This window comes from Vigna angularis, chromosome 7, assembly GCF_016808095.1.
Source record: "Vigna angularis cultivar LongXiaoDou No.4 chromosome 7, ASM1680809v1, whole genome shotgun sequence".
NCBI lineage: Eukaryota > Viridiplantae > Streptophyta > Magnoliopsida > Fabales > Fabaceae > Vigna > Vigna angularis.
Window position 1 is genome coordinate 24,933,013 of NC_068976.1, and position 18,881 is coordinate 24,951,893.

The window sequence follows — 18,881 nt, forward strand, 5'->3', positions numbered from 1 at the left end:
GTTTTGTTAACCATGAAAACTTATAAAAAAATATGACCGAAATAAGTACTTTTAATATGCAATGTACTTCCAAAAGGTATTCTCAGAGTAGTGTTAAGAAACTAGAATGCATGAATAATAAACACTACTAAAATATATAAACTGACTCGTAAAGAAATGCACAACTAGCTAAAACTTGGAGCACTCAACTTTCATATTGAAGAACCACTTTTCACAAGGTAACAACTCTCTAACTTCTGGCTTATGACAGTAGAAATCATAACTTTTTATAGAGATTTCACCCAATTTACTATTTCAACTTCCCTCCTTTCCCATAGTCACATTGAAACCTATTTCTACCAAGAGAAAACCGAGAGAGCACCTCTGTATAAAAACTCATCCCTCTGCACATCAAGTTCCTACATCTACACCTACCTCTATTGGTACATCTCTTCCACCTCCGATACAAGTGCCTGGCTTGACACCCACTCCATACCAAGTGCCTCCTCATCGAATGGCTTCACTCTCTCCCAATGTTGGTTCTAACCCATCAACTCCCAGAAATATTGTACCATCACCTGGTATAGAGGATGCAGATCCACATTCTAGTTCAGCCGCCAATTACGTGGAAGAATGTTCCAATAGTCGTCCAATGATTACACCCGTTGGAGGAGGGTAAGAAAAAAATTAACTCAATTAATATATAGACAATTCATTGTTGTATTATTGTAATGTTTGAGTTTAATTTTGTTTTAGGTTTTATCCTACAAAAACTGCATCGAAGGCAATCACAACCACCATCAAGGAACAGTTTGATGAGCCATGGCTAACATGGGGCTCAATCCCTAAGTCAACCAGAGATGTCTTCTTCGAACGTTTTAAGGTAAACACTTTTCATTCCCAATCCTGTTACAAAGTCAATAGTTGGTGTCCTACATTTAATTTATACTTTGAACTTGTTTACTTATTCAAACCTATTATTTCTAATATAACAGAGAAGGGTTTCATGGAAGCCTGAAGATGAGGAAAAGGTAAAAAAAAAATTATCACACCAAGGCATCTCATAGACTCTCAGAGATGTATAAAAAAGCTAGAACTCTAGGAAAAAGACCTGATTGGCTGGGGGACGATACTTGGAATGCTCTTTTGGAAAAGTGGAACATGCCACTTTATAGACAAAAGTGTGAAACGGCAAAGAAGAATCGGACATCTGAAAAGGGTGGTTGTTTGCACACTGGAGGATCTATAAGCATGCATGAGCATGCTATTCGTTTGGTATATAACTTGTACATTTTTTTTCTTATATTTGTAATCATAAACTTTACAAATATTTATTAACAACTCCTTTTGTTTGCAGTCACAAGAGCTTGGTCGGTCTGTGCATGTTGATTAAATATTTCAGCAGACACATATTTGTCAATCAACAGGGGAATTTGTGGACGAAAGGTCTAGGCGGACCCATGTAAGTTTGTACTAACTCTATCACATTATAAATTTTCGGTTTTTAAACCTCATGTGTAATGATAATATTTATTCATTTAACAGGAACAATTTGTTGCAAAATTTTCTCAAATAAGATCTGAGACTGCATCTGTTGGTGTCTCAACATCTTCTCCTCTAGACCCTGCGGAGGAGGAAAGATTGAGAAACCGATGTTGGTTAGAGGCTGCTGGTGGAAAATACAAGGGACGCGTATACGGCATTGGAAATGTCACTTCCCAAGATGACTGTGTTGATAGTTACATCCAACAGACACAGGCCTCTTCTACTGCTCAACCACAAAATTCAGAAGAAATTGTTAACCTCAAATCGCAGTTACAACAATATGGTCAGCAGCTTCAAAAGTTTGAAGGCTTTATTGGCGTCCTCCTGCCATTCCTTCCGCCTTCAGTAGCCGCAGCTGCACAAGACTTTTTAAACCTTCAAAATCCTCAAGTTCAAAATGAAGTATCCAATAATGTCCAACAAGAACAACAACCTCCAGAACAGCAACCACCACACCAGCAACCACCAGATGAACAACCACAAGATGGAAATGATTACATGCATTATTAGGCATTTTATAGAACTTATTTCCATTACTGTTGAACTTATTTACAACCATAACTACAATCTGTTTATGAACTTACTTAATGTTTATTCTTGCAGTTATATTGATGTAAACAATATTTATGTATTCATATACAATGTTTCCTTTGTGGATTAAGTGTATCTGAAAACCTTATTGAATTTATATGTCAATGTGCAATGTATAATGTCCAGGTTTGCTTATAACAATGGTGAATGTTCACTATAATGTCCAGGTCTGCTTGTATATTGTGCATGGAGAACTACTATATACAGGGTATTTATTTAGCTCTTCTTAAACCATTATATACGGATTTATCCGTATATAAGTTATATACGGATATATCCGTATATAATTTTCGTATATAAGTTATATACGGATATATCCGTATATAATTTCCATATATAAGTTATATACGAATAAATCTGTATATAAACCTAGCTACGACGGTATTATATATGGATTTTTGCCCGTATGTAATCCGTATATAAACACGTATTATATACGGATTTTGGGTCTTATATACGGATTTTTGCTGTATGTAATACACTTTTTATAGATAAAAGTTTAAATAGTTTAATATTTTATCTCTATATATTTATTTATATTTTTATTTTGTAATAAGTTAGTTTATTTATATTTATACAGTGTAATTTCTATCAAAGATTTAGTATAGTCTTTCATGATTTGTATTTGTTTATTTTCTTTTATTTATTTTAATAGAATTTCATATTATCACAAATAATTTATAAGTTTTAAGGTATTATAGTTGAATGTCAATATTAACAATGTTTAAAATGAATTATTTCAAAAATAAATCTTATTTTAAAAAAAATAAAACATACATTTTAAGTGAGTCGTGTAGTTTCTCAAATTAACAAGGCAAGACACGTTTTATATGTGTAATGGTTTTTTACATCTAACATGATAATTTAAACTAAAGCATATATTTTACCTAAGTTTCCTCAACAATTGGACAAAATTACAATTATGAGACGATATAATTTATATAATTTTTATCAGTTAAATATGATTTTTGTTCTCAATCTATTTTTTAAAATTGTGTTTAATCTTAAATTAAACTAAATACCCTATTTCATTCTTGCATATAAAAGTCATGCAAAATATTATTTTTTCATAAAAAAATATATATTATAATTTACATATTATTTACTGGAAATGATCAGGACTCATAAAACGCATGACAAAATAGTCATATAGTTTAACATAGACATAAATATATGTATTTTTAAAATAATTTGAAAACGAAATATTTAAACATTTTTTTTATCAATTAGAGTAAAAAAGAAAAATAAAAAGTACTATTATTTTCCTCCCAAATCGTATTATACTCTAAGTTTTCAATCATTCAATTCATTTGAAATATAAATTAGTCACGAATTAAATGTTTTAAATAAGTAAATTTGGTGGGGTAAGTGTGGGGCATAAGAAATTAAAGTTTCCCTCCCAAAAAAAAATAGAGATTAATTAAATGATGACACCTAAACTGATGAAAGCTGCCAAAGATTGAATATATAGTCTTAATGCACCACTCCTCAATGTATCAGTGGTTGATGTTAGTGGAATTATAGTACTCTTATAGTCATATTTTGATGAATCTTATTTTAACGCATTGAAAACGTGGAGTCAAACTCTTTATTTTGATAGCAGTACAGTAGAATTAGGCAATTCATAAAAGTCTTCCCAACATTCATTGGTGCAGAAGAAGAAAAGATAATACTGGAAATTGAATCTCTGTGTCTCATTCTCAACTCCAAGTGCCCAGTTATCTTCATCCCCACTCATGTCGGCATCGCATTAATGCAAGAAAGCGATCGATATTAAATAATTTCTTTTTCCTTTTTATTATTTTTAGTAATTCTCTATATGTTAATAAAATATTTATGGTTGAAGGTTTTCATTAACCAAAAGATAAAAATAATTTAGAGTATATATTTGAGTATAATCCTTATTTTATAAATTAGTTTTTTAAGATTAAGTTAAGTTTAAAATCAACTTTTTAATATGATATTAAAATATATTCTAACAATTATGTGTTTGTTGAATATATCATTTTATTCATTGAATCACTCATTAATATTTAATTTTACATAAAATAAAAATAATTTAAAATAAGTATGTAAATACACAAATGTCGTATTTCAAACAAGACATTCAAAAGGTTGAGTTAAAAAATGAGGACATGAAACGTTAGAAGACCAGGGGGAGGGAATTCCACGTTGTTGATTTTATGATCTCAACATGGTTGTAACATCATTCACTTCACTTTGACACTGTTATATTTAGTAATTGCTGCATGCACCTTCCTACCTTTCCAAATTCAAGTCCCTTTCTCCTTAATTTCTCACCACCTTATTTGTTCAATGGTGTTGATAGGAACACGTCGTTGTCTAGTCCCTATTAATGGATGGTAAAACTGAATTCACAGTCACAGTTTTTTTCTAATACAAAAGTTTCTTTCAGTAATCTACAAGTATGAAGCTTTAACACCAATGTATTTCATGGAGTGTTGACGGGAAAACGATTGTTATGGAATTGTGTTATGTAAATATATTTCGTTAAATATTTATGGCGAAGAAGTATTAGCAGCATGTTTTTCTTTTACGTCTTTTCAATTTCTTAAACAATAAATATATATATATATATATATATATATATTAATCTGTTAATAGTAGTCAACAATGGTGTTTTATAAATAATTTTAGTATTGTATACACTACAAGTGTATGCTACGTTGAATTCTATGTGAAAATATGGTCTCCCGAGTGTTAATTTTTTGTGTAAGTACATGCTGTATGTATGTTGTATATGTTTATAGTTGATAAATTGGTATATTATGATTTTATTTTTTTATCATATCTTTGTACATTAATTTACACTTTCTTTTGTGTTTGTTTGTTTATGTGTTCTCTTAGTTTGTAATGATCACTTTAATAATTTGAGTAGATATAGAAACAATTCACACACATATATATTTGTGAGTTATTTAAAAACATATATATATATATATATATATATATTTGTGAGTTATTTGTTTTTAAATATTATACTATGTAGATTATTAGTCTTAAGCGCGCGAAAAAGATTAACTTTGTAGGTGGTAGGATGATAATATTTTTGTTTATGATTCTATAGAGCATTGATACCACTACAAGTATCCACATATATTGAACTGAATGTGAAAATTTTAGTGTGAATTTTTTGTGTAAGTATATGAATTATTGTATCTTATATATATGTTTACAGTCGATAAATTGGTATACTATAATTTTTTTTTCGATCAAATTTTTTGTACATAAGTTTATTTTCTTTTCTGTGTTTGTTTTTTTATGTGTTCTCTTTGTAATGATTATAACGTGAATAAATGTGAAAGTAGTAGTGGATCCAACGTAGGATGAGTGGTGCACCAGGGTAAGGTATAGATCATGTAGTCATGTTTATGTTCTCTTCTTAAAAAACTTTATTATATTCTTAAATAAATATAATAATACCTTTAGCTATACAGTGTCTTTATATATATATATATATATATATATATATATATATATATATATATATATATATATAGTTGAAAATTATTGAATTGAAATGTTACAGAAAGTATTTTAACTATGGTTAAAAGTTTGATATATAATAGTGTCTCATTTATGATTTATATATATATATATATATATATATATATATATATATATATATATATATATATAAAACTCATGTTAGATATACTATGTACTATGACATTTCAGTTAGACTAATATTTTAAAATATATCAATCATTTGTTATTATATAAAAAAATAATAACAAAAAAAAATCTGAAAAGACTAAACCAAACTTATGCCCAAAAAATACATAATAAATTCCCATAAAAAAGTTAAATAACTTTAAACATAAGAAATTTATACCAATTATGTAAAAGGTATTAAAAACAATATTATATGACATAATATCATAAAACATAATTAATTTTATTTTCTAATCCTTAAAATTCAACTTATCTACACAATTATTTTTCTTCCCAAAATTATGAAAAAACTTAAATCTCGTTCTTTTATATATTTCCAAGTATTTTCTTCATCTCTCACCAAAAAACAATTTGATAAACAAAAAAAGTTTTATATAATAATATCAAACCAAACATGTTTAAAGTCAATAGAAAAAAATATCTCTCCTAATTTCAACTTATAAAGAATTATGCAGCCCAATATTCACTCGTACTACTGAAAAAAAATCAACACAAGTCAAAGGATTATTACTTTCACAAACTGAACTTTCAGCATTCACTTCAATCAGCCAACGTTGGAAAATTGTTGAAGGATTTTTATACGAGAAACATTTCATCCTAAATTAATTTATAACCAAGTGTCACTCTTATGATTTATTAGCTAGTTATATTTATGTTAGCTTTAGTTATTTTATTATTCAATATCTGCTATTATTATTGGTTAATATGAAAATATATGAAGTTGTAGCTTCAAAAAAACATTCTAGGAACTGCATAAGAAAGTGAAAATCCATGTTTATCTATCTATCTAATAATAATAATAATAATATTGTTGTTGTTTTGTTTTGTCTAGAAATTGTAAATGTTTGTAAAGATGTATTGAAACTATATTATGTGATACTATAATTATATAGGTAAATACAGATTGTTACAGTTTCATGCTTAAAATAACTCGATTAACTTTTTGTATATTAAATTTAATGAAAAAATTAATTGGTATTCCTAAAAAGGTTCTAAAAGATAAACCAATGATTTTTTTCTTTTAATATCATCAATGCAAGTTATTTTCCTTGTTGTGTATTAACTGTTTATTAGTTTATTTTATATTTTAATAGGACGACGCTACTCAATAAAACTAAAATCTATACACTAGTGCAGCGAGGGGCTTTTACCGCGGTTGATTTTCACTATACGTCGCGGTTCACGAATCGCGGCATATTCAGCCGCGATAGTAAGTCAGACACTTTATGCCGCGGTTCTAACCGCGGTATATAGGCTAAGGAATATGCCGCGGTTGACTAGGGAACCGCTGCCTAAATTCATTTTTTTTTAAAAAAAAAATTAAAAAAAAAAATAAAAAATGAACTATATGCCGCGGTTCAACCGCGGCATATAGGCCGACTAGTATGCCGCGGTTAGTGTCAAAACCGCGGCCATATGTCTCGTTTTTAAAAAAAAAACGAAGCACTATATGCCGCGGTTGTGGTTTGAACCGCGGCATATTCCCCTTATATGCCGCGGTTGTGGTTAGAACCGCGGCATATTCCCCTGCAGTTTTTTAAAATAGCAGGTCTGTTTTTGTGATATCCACTACCACAAAAACAGACCTGCATATAAAAACATTTACAGAAATTCAATTTCAACATAACAAACACATGTTCAAATGTATTTCAACATCAAATAAAGTAGAGAGTCTAAGAAAATTCTATCTAATCAAATGCATTGTTTAAATCTAAATCTAAGAGCTATTGTATAATCTAACTATATACTTCGCAGCAGCGTTCCTAATGAATAGTAGTGACTTCTCAGGAACTGGTGTAGTAGTCTTGAATCTCTGCAAAAGACAATTCATTTTAATTAGTGTATATGAATTCAACATTTGTTAAAAAATCAAAATTTGTTAAAGTTAAATATTACCGTTTCCCAGCTTCTTGTGATGTGAGAACGAACAATATGGGTCATCCAATACATTACATAGTATCCACACTCATATGACCCATTTTGTCTGTTACACTACAATATATCATCACAGTTGATAATAGTTAGTGAATAACATTTGTTATAAAACAATTATAACAAAGTATGACTTTAGCATATGTCAAACCTTGAGAGAAATCCAAGCAATCTTTCTACTCTTAACAATTGACCTCCCGTCCATCATCATACTTGCTGGAATAGAACTGTATATAAAAAAATGTTTTAGCATTGAGTTATATAACAAAGAAAGTCCAAACATTGAGGTTCTTACCAATCAATTGCTTGTCTGAGTTGTGTGGGAGGAGGCCTGTGCAATGAGCAGAACCACAAAGCATAGTTGTCTTGCACAGACATAACAAGAAGTTGCCAATGGCGCCTGAAATTCATAATAACGTAACTATTAAATATTAAAATCACATATGGAACATTATTATGTTAACAAAGTTCACTTACCCGGATATATAAGGCAAAAAGTATATTTTCTTGCCCCTTCGAAAACTGCTTATCATTCTCGTGTTGATATGATCAAAATCATTTGATTCATGAATGTCTTGGGGATCAATGAATCCATAATCATCAGAACGCCCCAACTTATTAGTGACCCCAGACATATACCTGAAATCAAAAATTAACTTTGATATAAGGATACTTGATATATAAATCAATTTTATATATAAATAATTGGTCATAGACTTACATCGTCCATAGTTGAATAATTGAAATATTCAACTCTTGTGTTCCCGACGCAAGCTCACGGACATCTTGGCTATTAAGGTATATTGGGACCTCAGAGCCATGCCCAAATACATTAGCATCATACTGAACCTCCAAAGGCTTATCATCAAGGATGTCAGCAAGTAGATGCAATGAAGAAAGAGGGTCATCCTTAGATAGAGGAATCTTCTGTTGTTCCTGCGTCTGTTGTTACATGAAAAGATAAGATAAGTTTTGACATCAAAAACCTTTAAAATTGAGAAGTGTAAAGAAGAATTTCATACCGAGGGGTCAGAAACTGGTTTAACCAAAAATTTAGGCCAAGTGATAAACGACTTATATGCTTGTTCCACAGTGAAAATCTCTTCCGTGGACAGTGGAACCGAGGCATCTGGCATGATCATTTCATCCACTGATACCTTCACCTCATCCTCTAATAGTTGCATACCATGACATACAGTCGCTGACCTAAACTCTGTTCCACGAGCTACCAGCACCATCTCATCTTCTTCTAAAATGTATAGCAGACATGGACTACCATCGTCCATGTCATCCTCTGGGATGGCTGATGCGGAACAACTTCCTTTGCCGCTTCTCCCTGTCAGAGTAAATGTTAGATTATACAAGAGATAGAAATAATTGCACATAAATGTTTATTAAGTTTACCTGTGGGAGGGGGAGGGACCACATGTTCCTCTATAGGAGACTGCATCGGGCGCATGCTCTGAAACTGCTCCTGGTAGAGCATCTGGAATTCAGCCCTCACCTCGGCCCTGATCTCCTGCATAAGGTCATGTCGGACCTTTTTTGTGATCTCTTCTGTCATCCTTTGTGTATCGCTGTACGAATATGAAGGCTGACGAGAAGAGCTCCCAAAATAATCCGTAATGCCTACTCCAGGACCTGCAGCACGTACACGTCCAGGGTGCTCAGGTCGTCCAATTGCAGCAGCAAGAATATCCTGGCGACCCTCTGGAGTGAATTGGCCTTGGGAGCTCTGCTCAACCAAGGCGTCCTGTAACATTACAAAACACCATTATTCTTTAAATAGTTTAATGTAGTATGTATAATGACAATATTCATTATTTTAGGAACAGTGATAACTTACAATTTTTTCAGAAATCTCTCGTGCAGTGTCGGAAGAGTAGGTGCCCGATGGTCGCATACGGGCCAACTTCCATTTCTCATGTCTAGACGGTGGAGAAGGAGGCTGAGGAGGGCTACCACTCTGAGATGGTGGTATAGCATCTGCCTTTTGCTTGAGGATTTTCTCCTCAAGCTTCCTATACCCACCACGAGATAATAGGTGGGGGTTTTTGTTCTTAGCACTTGTTCCTTGTGCTTTGCTTCTAATTGCCTGTCACATACACATTAATTAATGAGTTCATATGATATATATTTGTTAATGAGGAATTGAATAATATGAACTACACTAACCTGCCATTCCTCTGACATCCGACTCTCTTTAAAAACCCGCCAAGTCTCCTCATCAATGGACTTATATGCATTACATGGAGTTTTATGTTTAAGGTGTCCAAAGATGTACCTTGATGTCAACTTGCTTTTAAAGTTTCTGAAATTTTCTGCAACAGTTGACAAACACTTATTTCTAAGTGTTGGGACATTTGGAATGTCAAATGTCATCTGAAAAAAACATAATAAAGTTGTATTAGTACAAAATTATCAATATAAACAAATTATAATTCAAATGTTATTAACTAACTTACCAATATATAGCTAAAAACTTTTGTAACTACTAACTGCAAATACTTAAAATAAATACCCTTATACAAATATTTAAAGGAAACTAATCTTACACTACTTATTCTAGAATAGTTGGTGAGAAGGGAATTTCTAGTAGATATATTAAAAAAGAAAGAAAAAAAAGTTTTATAATGGAATATTATAAAGTAACGTGTACGGGTAGGGTTTGTATTTTGTGTATTCATGAACACAACTTTTTTTTGTGATGTAATGGAAATTGTCCTCTTGGTTTGTCACCTTTCGTTATTATAAAATAATTAGGTCAAAAGCACAAAACAAAGATACTTACAGTCTTTGAAGGCTGGCTGCAATGCACTGAAAGGATATTAATTCATTTCAACACTCGATAATCTGATAACCCTACTTTATATGTTCCTATGTGTTAGATTTGGTCTGCAACATGCACTTAGGTACTCAACAAAACATCCAATCATACCCTGGAATTGATAATGCAATTTGATTACGACAGAAAGCTAAGACAATATGCGGTTTTTTTTATGACCATCTTATTCTTGAAATATGTATCAAATAAAATAAATATATTACCATTACTTTATAAACATGCTATATCTTATTGTGTATGGGAATTACAATCTATAATAATTACTCAAAACATTCTTTTTTAGAGTCTTTATAGTAACTTAGTCAGTGTGTGATTTTGGAGTTCATTAGCAAGTTAACAATTGGCAAGTTCATTGTGACTTAAAAAGCATGTTAAATAACAAAAAAAAAATGCTATTTTATCACACACAAATCTTTTATATTTATTTAACAATATTTTTTATATTTCATAAAAGTTTAATTTTTAATAATTAATTTACTTTATTATGTATGTCAAAAGATGACTTTATTATTATTCGAAAATAAAAAGATGACAAGGGTGGCATAGATGAGATGTGTGTCGTGAGGTGGAGGAATAATGGGCTGTGAGTGGGCAACCCAAAACATTGATGAAACCAGAAACAGAAGAGACAGAAGAAAAGATGAGGTAAGAATTTGGAAGATATGCGGTTTTGTTGGAACACAGGTTTTTCCCATTTTAAGCAGGTACATTGTAATCAAACAAATTTAGTCTTATGAATAAAGCTGCGATGTTCAGAAAAAGGATAAGGAGTTGTTGTGCTCCTTTTGTCGTGGTTGTGGAATATATACATTAAGACAAAATGCTCTCAACTCAACCACTCAGTGATAATAATATCCAATAGGCTGCTATACTTTCCAAGACCATTTCCGGGAACCTCTTCCACAGCTCTAAACTTAAACTTTACAATTTATAACATATTTTCATTGAAACATGTTAATTTGATATGAAAAGTATTAAAGCTAATTCTACCTTAAATAAATTTGTGAAACATATAAACAATATATTTTTTAGGATAAAATTTGTATTTTTATTTTGAAGTGTAAATAAAAAATTGTTGAAATGTGTATTTTAGTAAACCTTTTTTGTAATAATATTTATAAGAAATTTTAAAGCTAATGAAGCGTCATAAAATTAAAAAAAATAAATAAATTCTCATAACATATATTTTGTTAGAACACAATGAGTTACAATCACTACAATAAAAATTGATATTATCGACGATAAAAAATCCTTGTCGATAGTATATTTATAATTTCAATTATTTTTGTAATAGATTAAATAATTATTTTCCACTTCTCTTTACTTATAACTATCAATCAAACAAGTACTTTTGATATCAATAGTTGTAGATAAAAATGTGAATAAGATGGTTAATGGAAAGGGTTATTTAATTATTTTTTTGGCTGGTTAGTATTATAATAGTTGGTATAATTCATTTAAATTTAGTTTTTAAAAAATCAAATTTATTTGCACTAATATTTTATTAATAATTTTATTCGAATTATACTTAAAAGTTAATGTTTTTTATCTAAGTTTATATTTTAAAACTTTTCTTTTAAATAATTTCATCTAAAATAAAAATATATATAAATATTTATGGATATCTATAAATACCTACGAGTAAAAAAAATTAATAAATATTTTTTCCATGGATATGTAACTAGTAATAGAACGAATAACAAAACATGTTTATTTAGAAAGTACAAATTGCGGATAAATATTATTGGTACTTAATATGACATTTTATCATCATAAATACGAAGGAGAATGATTTAATCAAATATATTGATTTAGCGAGATAAGAAGCGAAAAGAAATTAATGAATCTCATTGAATTTTATTATTATTTTTATACATTTTTTTTGTTTATTCTTTTTTCAAATAAACATCATATTTTTATTTTATTTTTAATTATAGATTATGAATTTGATATTGCAAGTGGTTCAACACTTATCCCATTAAGATAAGGATTGAAGGTGGATTCTCAAATTGAGAGTTATAACTAGAGTAAAAATATTATTTTACTCTCAAATAGGTCACTCGGTGTGAAGAAACTAATAAAATAAAGCTACAATGGAACACAAAGGAACATAGAACACCTACGTAAGAAACTACAAATTCAACAATACATTACTAAATTAAAGAAAATATACATCTGTATAGCATTGTGTTAATTGATGGAAATGCAGTATAACATGATCCACTCAAAGATTTTTATCTTATAACGTAACTTTGTTTGTGCTTGTCAATATCAACCTTGTTTATATAAGTCATATAGTAATTAAGGTTTATGTATATATATAATAAAACAATTGTAAATTTCATCAGGAAAGAAGGAGCCATTAATGGTGAAAATTGTGCGCAACAACACGTGTTTTATGTTTATGTTCTCCACGAGATCATTTTTCAACCATTAATGTATGATTAGAAGTTTTTCATATTGTGAATATATTCTAACAAAATTTGTACATGTTTTCTTATACTGTGGTTTTCAAAACTTTGTATGATTTACATTTTTATTATTCGTGGAGAGAGATTTTTATTTTATTTTTGGTAAACTTTTATGTTAATTTTCGAAAATAAATTCTATTACAATTTTTTTAAAACATTGGTTAACCATGATTAAATCACTATTGTATAAAATGTTTTTAATTGATTCGTTTCTATTTTTCATGGATGATTATAATTTATGGAAAGTTGATCAAATAAGATATTGTATTCTCGTCTTCAATAAAATTAGAATATCTCGTCATTCTTAGTGACCAGTGAAGTAGTTTAATCGTAACGATCATTCAAACATTTTTTAATTTTCAATTGATACAAGCATATTGTTCTCCCTCTTAATTCCCACCAAGAGAGATTCAAACATGTAAAGGTTCATTATCATTTTATTCATGCCTTTGTTCAAATTGAATTCTTCACTATCATTCATTCATGTTAAACCGAATATTAAATATTGATACATTTATAAAGGTTAATTCTAGTATTTTTCTTCAATAATCATATTCTCAAGTTATGAATCATAATTATCTATTTTCCAACTTTAGAAAATATTAAAATCAAATATAATTAAATATTATATAATATACATTCATTATAATTTAATTATGTTAAATTTATTAATACACTACTGCCATATACATAACTATTTTTTGAACTAAATATTTGATTTAATGAGTTCTTTTACTTTCCTTATTAATAAGAAAATCCAAACAGCCTAATTTAAGTATTGATAAACAAAATATTACTAATAAAAACAACAAAATATAGGTTTACTTAATATTATGTAGATTCTTATTCAATTAAAAGATAATATATATAACAAATTATCATAAAAATAAAATAAATAATAAATTTTAATTAGATAAAGTGCAATTTTTTACACCACATCTGATAAATGAAAGCATCCTCCACAAGAAGCAGAATGCGTATTAACTTCAACTAGATCCATTTGAAAACTAAAGCCCATCAATAAACAGAGAGACTTCTTTTGCATCATCTTTAAGGCCCAATTGCTATACTATTATTGGACTGTGAGAATTTTTTTTTGCAATATGAGGTTATGGCAGTGATTAATATCCTAAATTTGCACCATTTATATTTTAAATAGGAAGATATGAGTTCAAAATAGCTAAAAATATAAATCATAATCATAACCTTTTCCTACCATCTAGAATTTTGATATATATATATATATATATATATATATATATATATATATATATATATATATATATATATATATATATATATATATATATATATATATATATATATATATATATATATATATAATTGTCTTGGACTTTAAACATAAAGTTTTTTTTCTCGTCCACAACGATGAAATTGGAGTTTGGCACTAGCAGAATTCAGGGTGACAACAAGTCGTTTGTTTCGTTACCATTCTCATTATTTGTCGTAAATTCATAAAAAAAAAATGTCTACATCTTTGGACGTGCATTTTCAAATATCAGTGATTGCTCTCATTGTGAATTTATGTTGCATGATTATAACATTTTATTTGTTGGTTGTGTTGAAGAATGGCATTGGATGTGTTTTTGTTGCATATTCTTCTCCAAGTATTCCAAAAGGAAAGGATACGGTGTCAAATGATTCAATTTTAACAAAATGTTTATTTTCTTCATTTGTGTCTAATTAATTTTTTATTTTTCTCCAGTTGTGTCAAATTATTTTTTTAATATATAATGTATTTTAATTGTAAGGAGTATATTTGTATTAATCATTTCAAAATTGAAACGAATTAGTCCATTTTACCTATCTAATAAATAATTGATGTTATAATTTTTTTTTAACTCGAGAAACTATACTCTTTTTAAAATATGTCAAAAAAAAATTAAAGTTGCTAAAAAGTCAGAAAAAAATGGAAAAAAATTAGTTTTTTTTTCTCAAATCATATTTTTATTTTAACCTAAAATATTTAAGATAAAAAAAAATACATAAACATTGTAATAGGTATAAATATTTAGCATTTTTTTATATATTTGAAAATCACATATCTGTAAGAAAAATATAAAAAAAAATCTATCTAAGTTAAAATTGTTGTTTGTACGAATTAATCTATAAAATTGTCTTAACGCTACCAATTTAGTTTCAAGAATTTGTTTTTCAGTATTTTTTTTAGTAAAAAATAAAAAACAAAATTGGGTGCAGTGCACAGTACGCACAGTGTGTAACCGTAACCTAGTCACTGACGAGTGAATATTCAAGGGCTGAAAGGGAAGTTGGAGTTGTTGATAGTTTTGGTCAATTGAAGTCTAAGAGAAGAGAGAGCGAAGAAAGAGATCAGAAATGGCGTCCAAAGCTCCAAAGAAGGCCAATCTCTTGGATCACCACTCCATCAAACACATCCTCGACGAATCTGTCTCTGAGGTCTGTAAAACCCTAATCCCCTTTTTGATCTCTTCCACTTTCAAACCCTTTTTTTTTCTCTCTCTCATTTGGTATTTTGTGTTGGCTAATTGGACTTGGACCTTATCGAATTTTTGCGCGGGTGTAGGTGGTAACGAGTCGTGGGTATGTGGAAGACGTGAGATTGAGCAATGTGAGGCTTGTCATTGGGGCCATCATCATCGTTATTGCTCTCTTCGCCCAGTTTTACAAGAAGAAGTTCCCTGAAAATAGGGATTTTCTCATTGCCTGCATCGCCCTATATCCTTTCGCTACCATTTTATTTTATGTTTTTCTTTGATTAAATTTTATTTGCGTGACGTAATTTGATGTGGAGACATCTAAAATTGAGGTTATTTGGAACTGTATTTTTTGGTGGGGGATGGGGGTTATGATTAGGGTTTTTTTTTTTTCGCAATTGTGGTTGCAGAGAGTTCAAAATATGTTGATGTTGCCGCTGAATCACTGTCTTGAATAATTTTTTAAAACCTCGAATCTGGGATTTTATATCTTTATGATGTGAATTGAGATGCTAGAATTGTTTAATCGAAAGTTATTGAGGTTCCTCGTTGAATGACTTTTTGGTGCCTTACGTGAGATGGGAAATGTGATTGTTGATGTTTATAGTTTTATTCATTCTGATTTTCATCCTTAACTCTTTCGTACATATGTGATCTTCAATGGACTGTTGCAGCTGATCATATACACTAAGGAGAAAAATGCCATTCTGTTCACTTATCCACCCGCTGTAAGTTTCTGTTAGCTTAGCCGAGGCTCTTGACTTTGACGCTAGATCTGTTTATTTACGTTTGGAGAATTGATGAGTTTCACTTGCTGCATATATTCATAGTTTTGGTCCTTTCAGATGATTGATGATTGAAATTTCATCTTCCACCCTCCTTGGGTTGGTAGATGACTAAGTATCAGTCTCGTGGTGATGGATTTGGAGATTGTAGAATATTGAAACATGTGTGTATAATCTATATTGCTCACTAATGACAGGTTGATTTGGATTATCAAATATTACACACACACACACACACGTATTGGATATACAGAATTTGTTCTTCATCTTTTAAAGAGGGGAGGGGGAAGGGAAGTGATATATCTACCTTTTTATCATTGTTTAATTTTACAATCTTTTTGTCTATCCTAAGAAAGCAAAGGCCCTGAGACTGTATTTGTTAGAATTGTGCCAATATGCACTTAAGATCCATCAATAATTTGAGCATGACTGTTTTGGATTAATAATCATCAAGACACCGAGCAGATCTCGTGTGTTGAACGTGTCATACATCAACTCATCATGATCTATCATCCATACTGCAGTATAGCAGCGTGGTCTGTGTAGAGCAGCCATGACCACTACTAAGCTTGAATAGCTGTGTGTCTTTAGTAGCTTGCGGTTGCAATTGCGACCAAAATGGTGGCTGTAGTGGTAGATACTAGCTACAGCAAGGCTTTTTTTCAAAATCCCGATTTTTCCTTAAAAAACGTTGTTTTTTTTGGAAGGGGAGCAAAGTTGAGTCGAGGTTTCTTTCCCCTTGGATGTAGATTCCCATGCTTCCATCTCTAACTCTCAACCTTCATTTTTTTCTTTTCTCTAAACACCTATCCTCACTTTTCATTGAATGTGTAAGATGTCTTGTATCTGGAATATGAATGTCTTTTAAATTTGTTTGTCTCCTTGACTTTTATTTTATTTTCTTGTTTGTTTTGATTAAACCCTATGAACTTTTACTGTAAATTAGGAATATGTCGTGAATTCTTAACACTTATATATATATATATATATATAGTATAACTTATTTAATTAGTATATAAAAACTGGTCATCCCACTATGTGCTGTATAGCTATAGCGTTTTGGGGGTTGACTGCTATATGCGACCATCCAAGACTGATAGACTAATACACTGAGTTGATGGATTGATGAAATTAACATCAGTTTGGTTAGCAATTAGTATTTATCGGATATAGTAGTGTTATGTAATGGTTGCAGTGAATGAACTTTTAACTTGTTCTGGTTTTGTTATACTCCTTAACCTTCATTTATTGAATTTCAATTTAGCTTGCTTGAAAGTTGCAACAGGATCATTTTCACACCCATTTGGTTAACAAGACTAAATTATTGCATAAAACATGACGCATTTATTTGTGCTGGAAGTTTAATCCAGATAGAACCTGTATCTTTGTTATTGTTAACTATGATACATGTCTTCTAGAATTTGAATTGACCTATAACTTATTTAACAAATTTTTTAAACGTGTTAAGTCGTGATATCGTTCTTGTTGGTTGCTTGGTGAATTTTATAGCTTTTTTCATGAACTATGGAAGCTGATATTTTGTTTACTAATGGAATATGTTATATGTCATTCATCTAATAAACTTTGGCTTGTCATTCAACTCTGTCATCAAAACAAATAATGCAATTTTATGTTAGCCTTTCAGCAGAAGCCCAAAAATATTATAATTTTTATAATCACATTCCAACTGAGATTCCACTCTTTTCTACTGCAGGGATCCTTTACCAGTACCGGTTTGGTGGTTTCCTCCAAATTACCTAGATTTTCTGAGATGTACACACTTACTATAGCAAGCGCAGATCCAAAATCAATTTCTGCAAATGAAACAGTACAATTTACCAAAAGTGTTACTGAGTGGTATGTGTCTCTCTCTCCCTCTGTTCATCCCTTAACTTGGGTATGCTCACACAATGACAATGGACATTTCATCTCTTGTGCTGTTTTTTGGTGTTCAAATTGCATTAGTCTATTTTTTGTTTGGATTGCAGGTTCACCAAGGACGGAATCTTAGTTGAGGGCCTTTTCTGGAAGGATATAGAAGCTTTGATTGCTCAATACACCAAAGAACCAAAGAAGAGCAAGTAGGATGGAGACATGAACTTTGGTTATGTGGGTAACTTTTTGAATGAGAAACATATATATCTGGATATGGTTTATAATTCAATCATTTAAAATAGAACTGAGGGAATCGAGCTTTCACCAGCTGTAGGGCACAATATATTCCTATATTTCGTCAGCTTATTCGCAGAAAAGGCTCAAAACCGTATTTTCATTCAATCTTCTAAATAACAATTAATGGTTATCGGACACCTTTATTTTTTTACCGTCACTGAGATCTAAGAGAAAGAAAAATAACTTTTATAAGGAACAGTGCAGAGAAAAAAAAGGTAAGACACTGCCACAAGAAAAAATAGAGAGAAAAGCACTCAATACTTCATGTGTTTTTTTCTTTTTTTCTTAACTTCTGTTGGTATGTTTTCATTAATAATTATATATAGTATGTTATGTTACTTCATCTTTGTAAGAATTTACAAAAAGATATTAATATAAATAAAATTGT

At 30.1% G+C, this 18,881-nt stretch overlaps 3 protein-coding genes and 1 long non-coding RNA gene across 4 annotated transcripts; 2 read left to right on the top strand and 2 right to left on the bottom strand.

Moving 5' to 3' along the window:
* Window positions 1–543: 543 nt before the first annotated feature.
* Window positions 544–1,246, top strand: LOC128197662 (uncharacterized). The gene is made up of 3 exons (XR_008250287.1): window positions 544–654; window positions 736–862; window positions 975–1,246. It is a non-coding gene; the product is annotated as an uncharacterized LOC128197662 (long non-coding RNA).
* A 6,046-nt stretch (window positions 1,247–7,292) lies between these two features.
* Window positions 7,293–8,640, bottom strand: LOC128197663 (uncharacterized). The gene is made up of 6 exons (XM_052879840.1): window positions 8,465–8,640; window positions 8,221–8,382; window positions 8,039–8,143; window positions 7,895–7,970; window positions 7,708–7,803; window positions 7,293–7,624 (listed from the first exon to the last, which is right to left on the bottom strand). Coding segments are annotated over exons 1-6 (537 nt in total). The 5' UTR covers window positions 8,467–8,640; the 3' UTR covers window positions 7,293–7,528.
* Window positions 8,641–8,744: 104 nt separating this feature from the next.
* LOC128197870 (uncharacterized) lies at window positions 8,745–10,121 on the bottom strand. Its single transcript, XM_052880704.1, has 4 exons — window positions 9,919–10,121; window positions 9,590–9,838; window positions 9,148–9,496; window positions 8,745–9,079 (listed from the first exon to the last, which is right to left on the bottom strand). The coding sequence occupies exons 1-4, from the start codon at window positions 9,934–9,936 to the stop codon at window positions 8,760–8,762; spliced, it is 936 nt and encodes a 311-aa protein (XP_052736664.1). The 5' UTR covers window positions 9,937–10,121; the 3' UTR covers window positions 8,745–8,759.
* A 5,266-nt stretch (window positions 10,122–15,387) lies between these two features.
* On the top strand, window positions 15,388–18,598 carry LOC108337165 (signal peptidase complex subunit 2). The gene is made up of 5 exons (XM_017573631.2): window positions 15,388–15,498; window positions 15,626–15,777; window positions 16,183–16,264; window positions 18,036–18,178; window positions 18,310–18,598. Exons 1-5 carry the CDS (start codon window positions 15,418–15,420, stop codon window positions 18,404–18,406), a joined length of 555 nt encoding a protein of 184 aa, XP_017429120.1. The 5' UTR covers window positions 15,388–15,417; the 3' UTR covers window positions 18,407–18,598.
* The last annotated feature ends 283 nt before the right edge of the window (window positions 18,599–18,881 follow it).

Bases quoted from the DNA above. Each gene is read 5' to 3' on its own strand.
- LOC128197870 (XM_052880704.1), bottom strand. The intron at 9,497-9,589 runs GTAAGTTATCAC...GTAATGTTACAG, and splicing joins GAGAGATTTCTGAAAAAATT to GACGCCTTGGTTGAGCAGAG. The intron at 9,080-9,147 runs GTAAACTTAATA...TTACTCTGACAG, and splicing joins GGTCCCTCCCCCTCCCACAG to GGAGAAGCGGCAAAGGAAGT.
- LOC128197663 (XM_052879840.1), bottom strand. The intron at 7,971-8,038 runs GTAAGAACCTCA...TTTTATATACAG, and splicing joins CTCAGACAAGCAATTGATTG to TTCTATTCCAGCAAGTATGA. The intron at 7,804-7,894 runs GTTTGACATATG...GATATATTGTAG, and splicing joins TTGCTTGGATTTCTCTCAAG to TGTAACAGACAAAATGGGTC.
- LOC108337165 (XM_017573631.2), top strand. From the start codon at position 15,418: ATGGCGTCCAAAGCTCCAAAGAAGGCCAATCTCTTGGATCACCACTCC. The intron at 15,499-15,625 runs GTCTGTAAAACC...GCGCGGGTGTAG, and splicing joins TCGACGAATCTGTCTCTGAG to GTGGTAACGAGTCGTGGGTA. The intron at 15,778-16,182 runs ATATCCTTTCGC...ACTCTTTCGTAC, and splicing joins CTCATTGCCTGCATCGCCCT to ATATGTGATCTTCAATGGAC.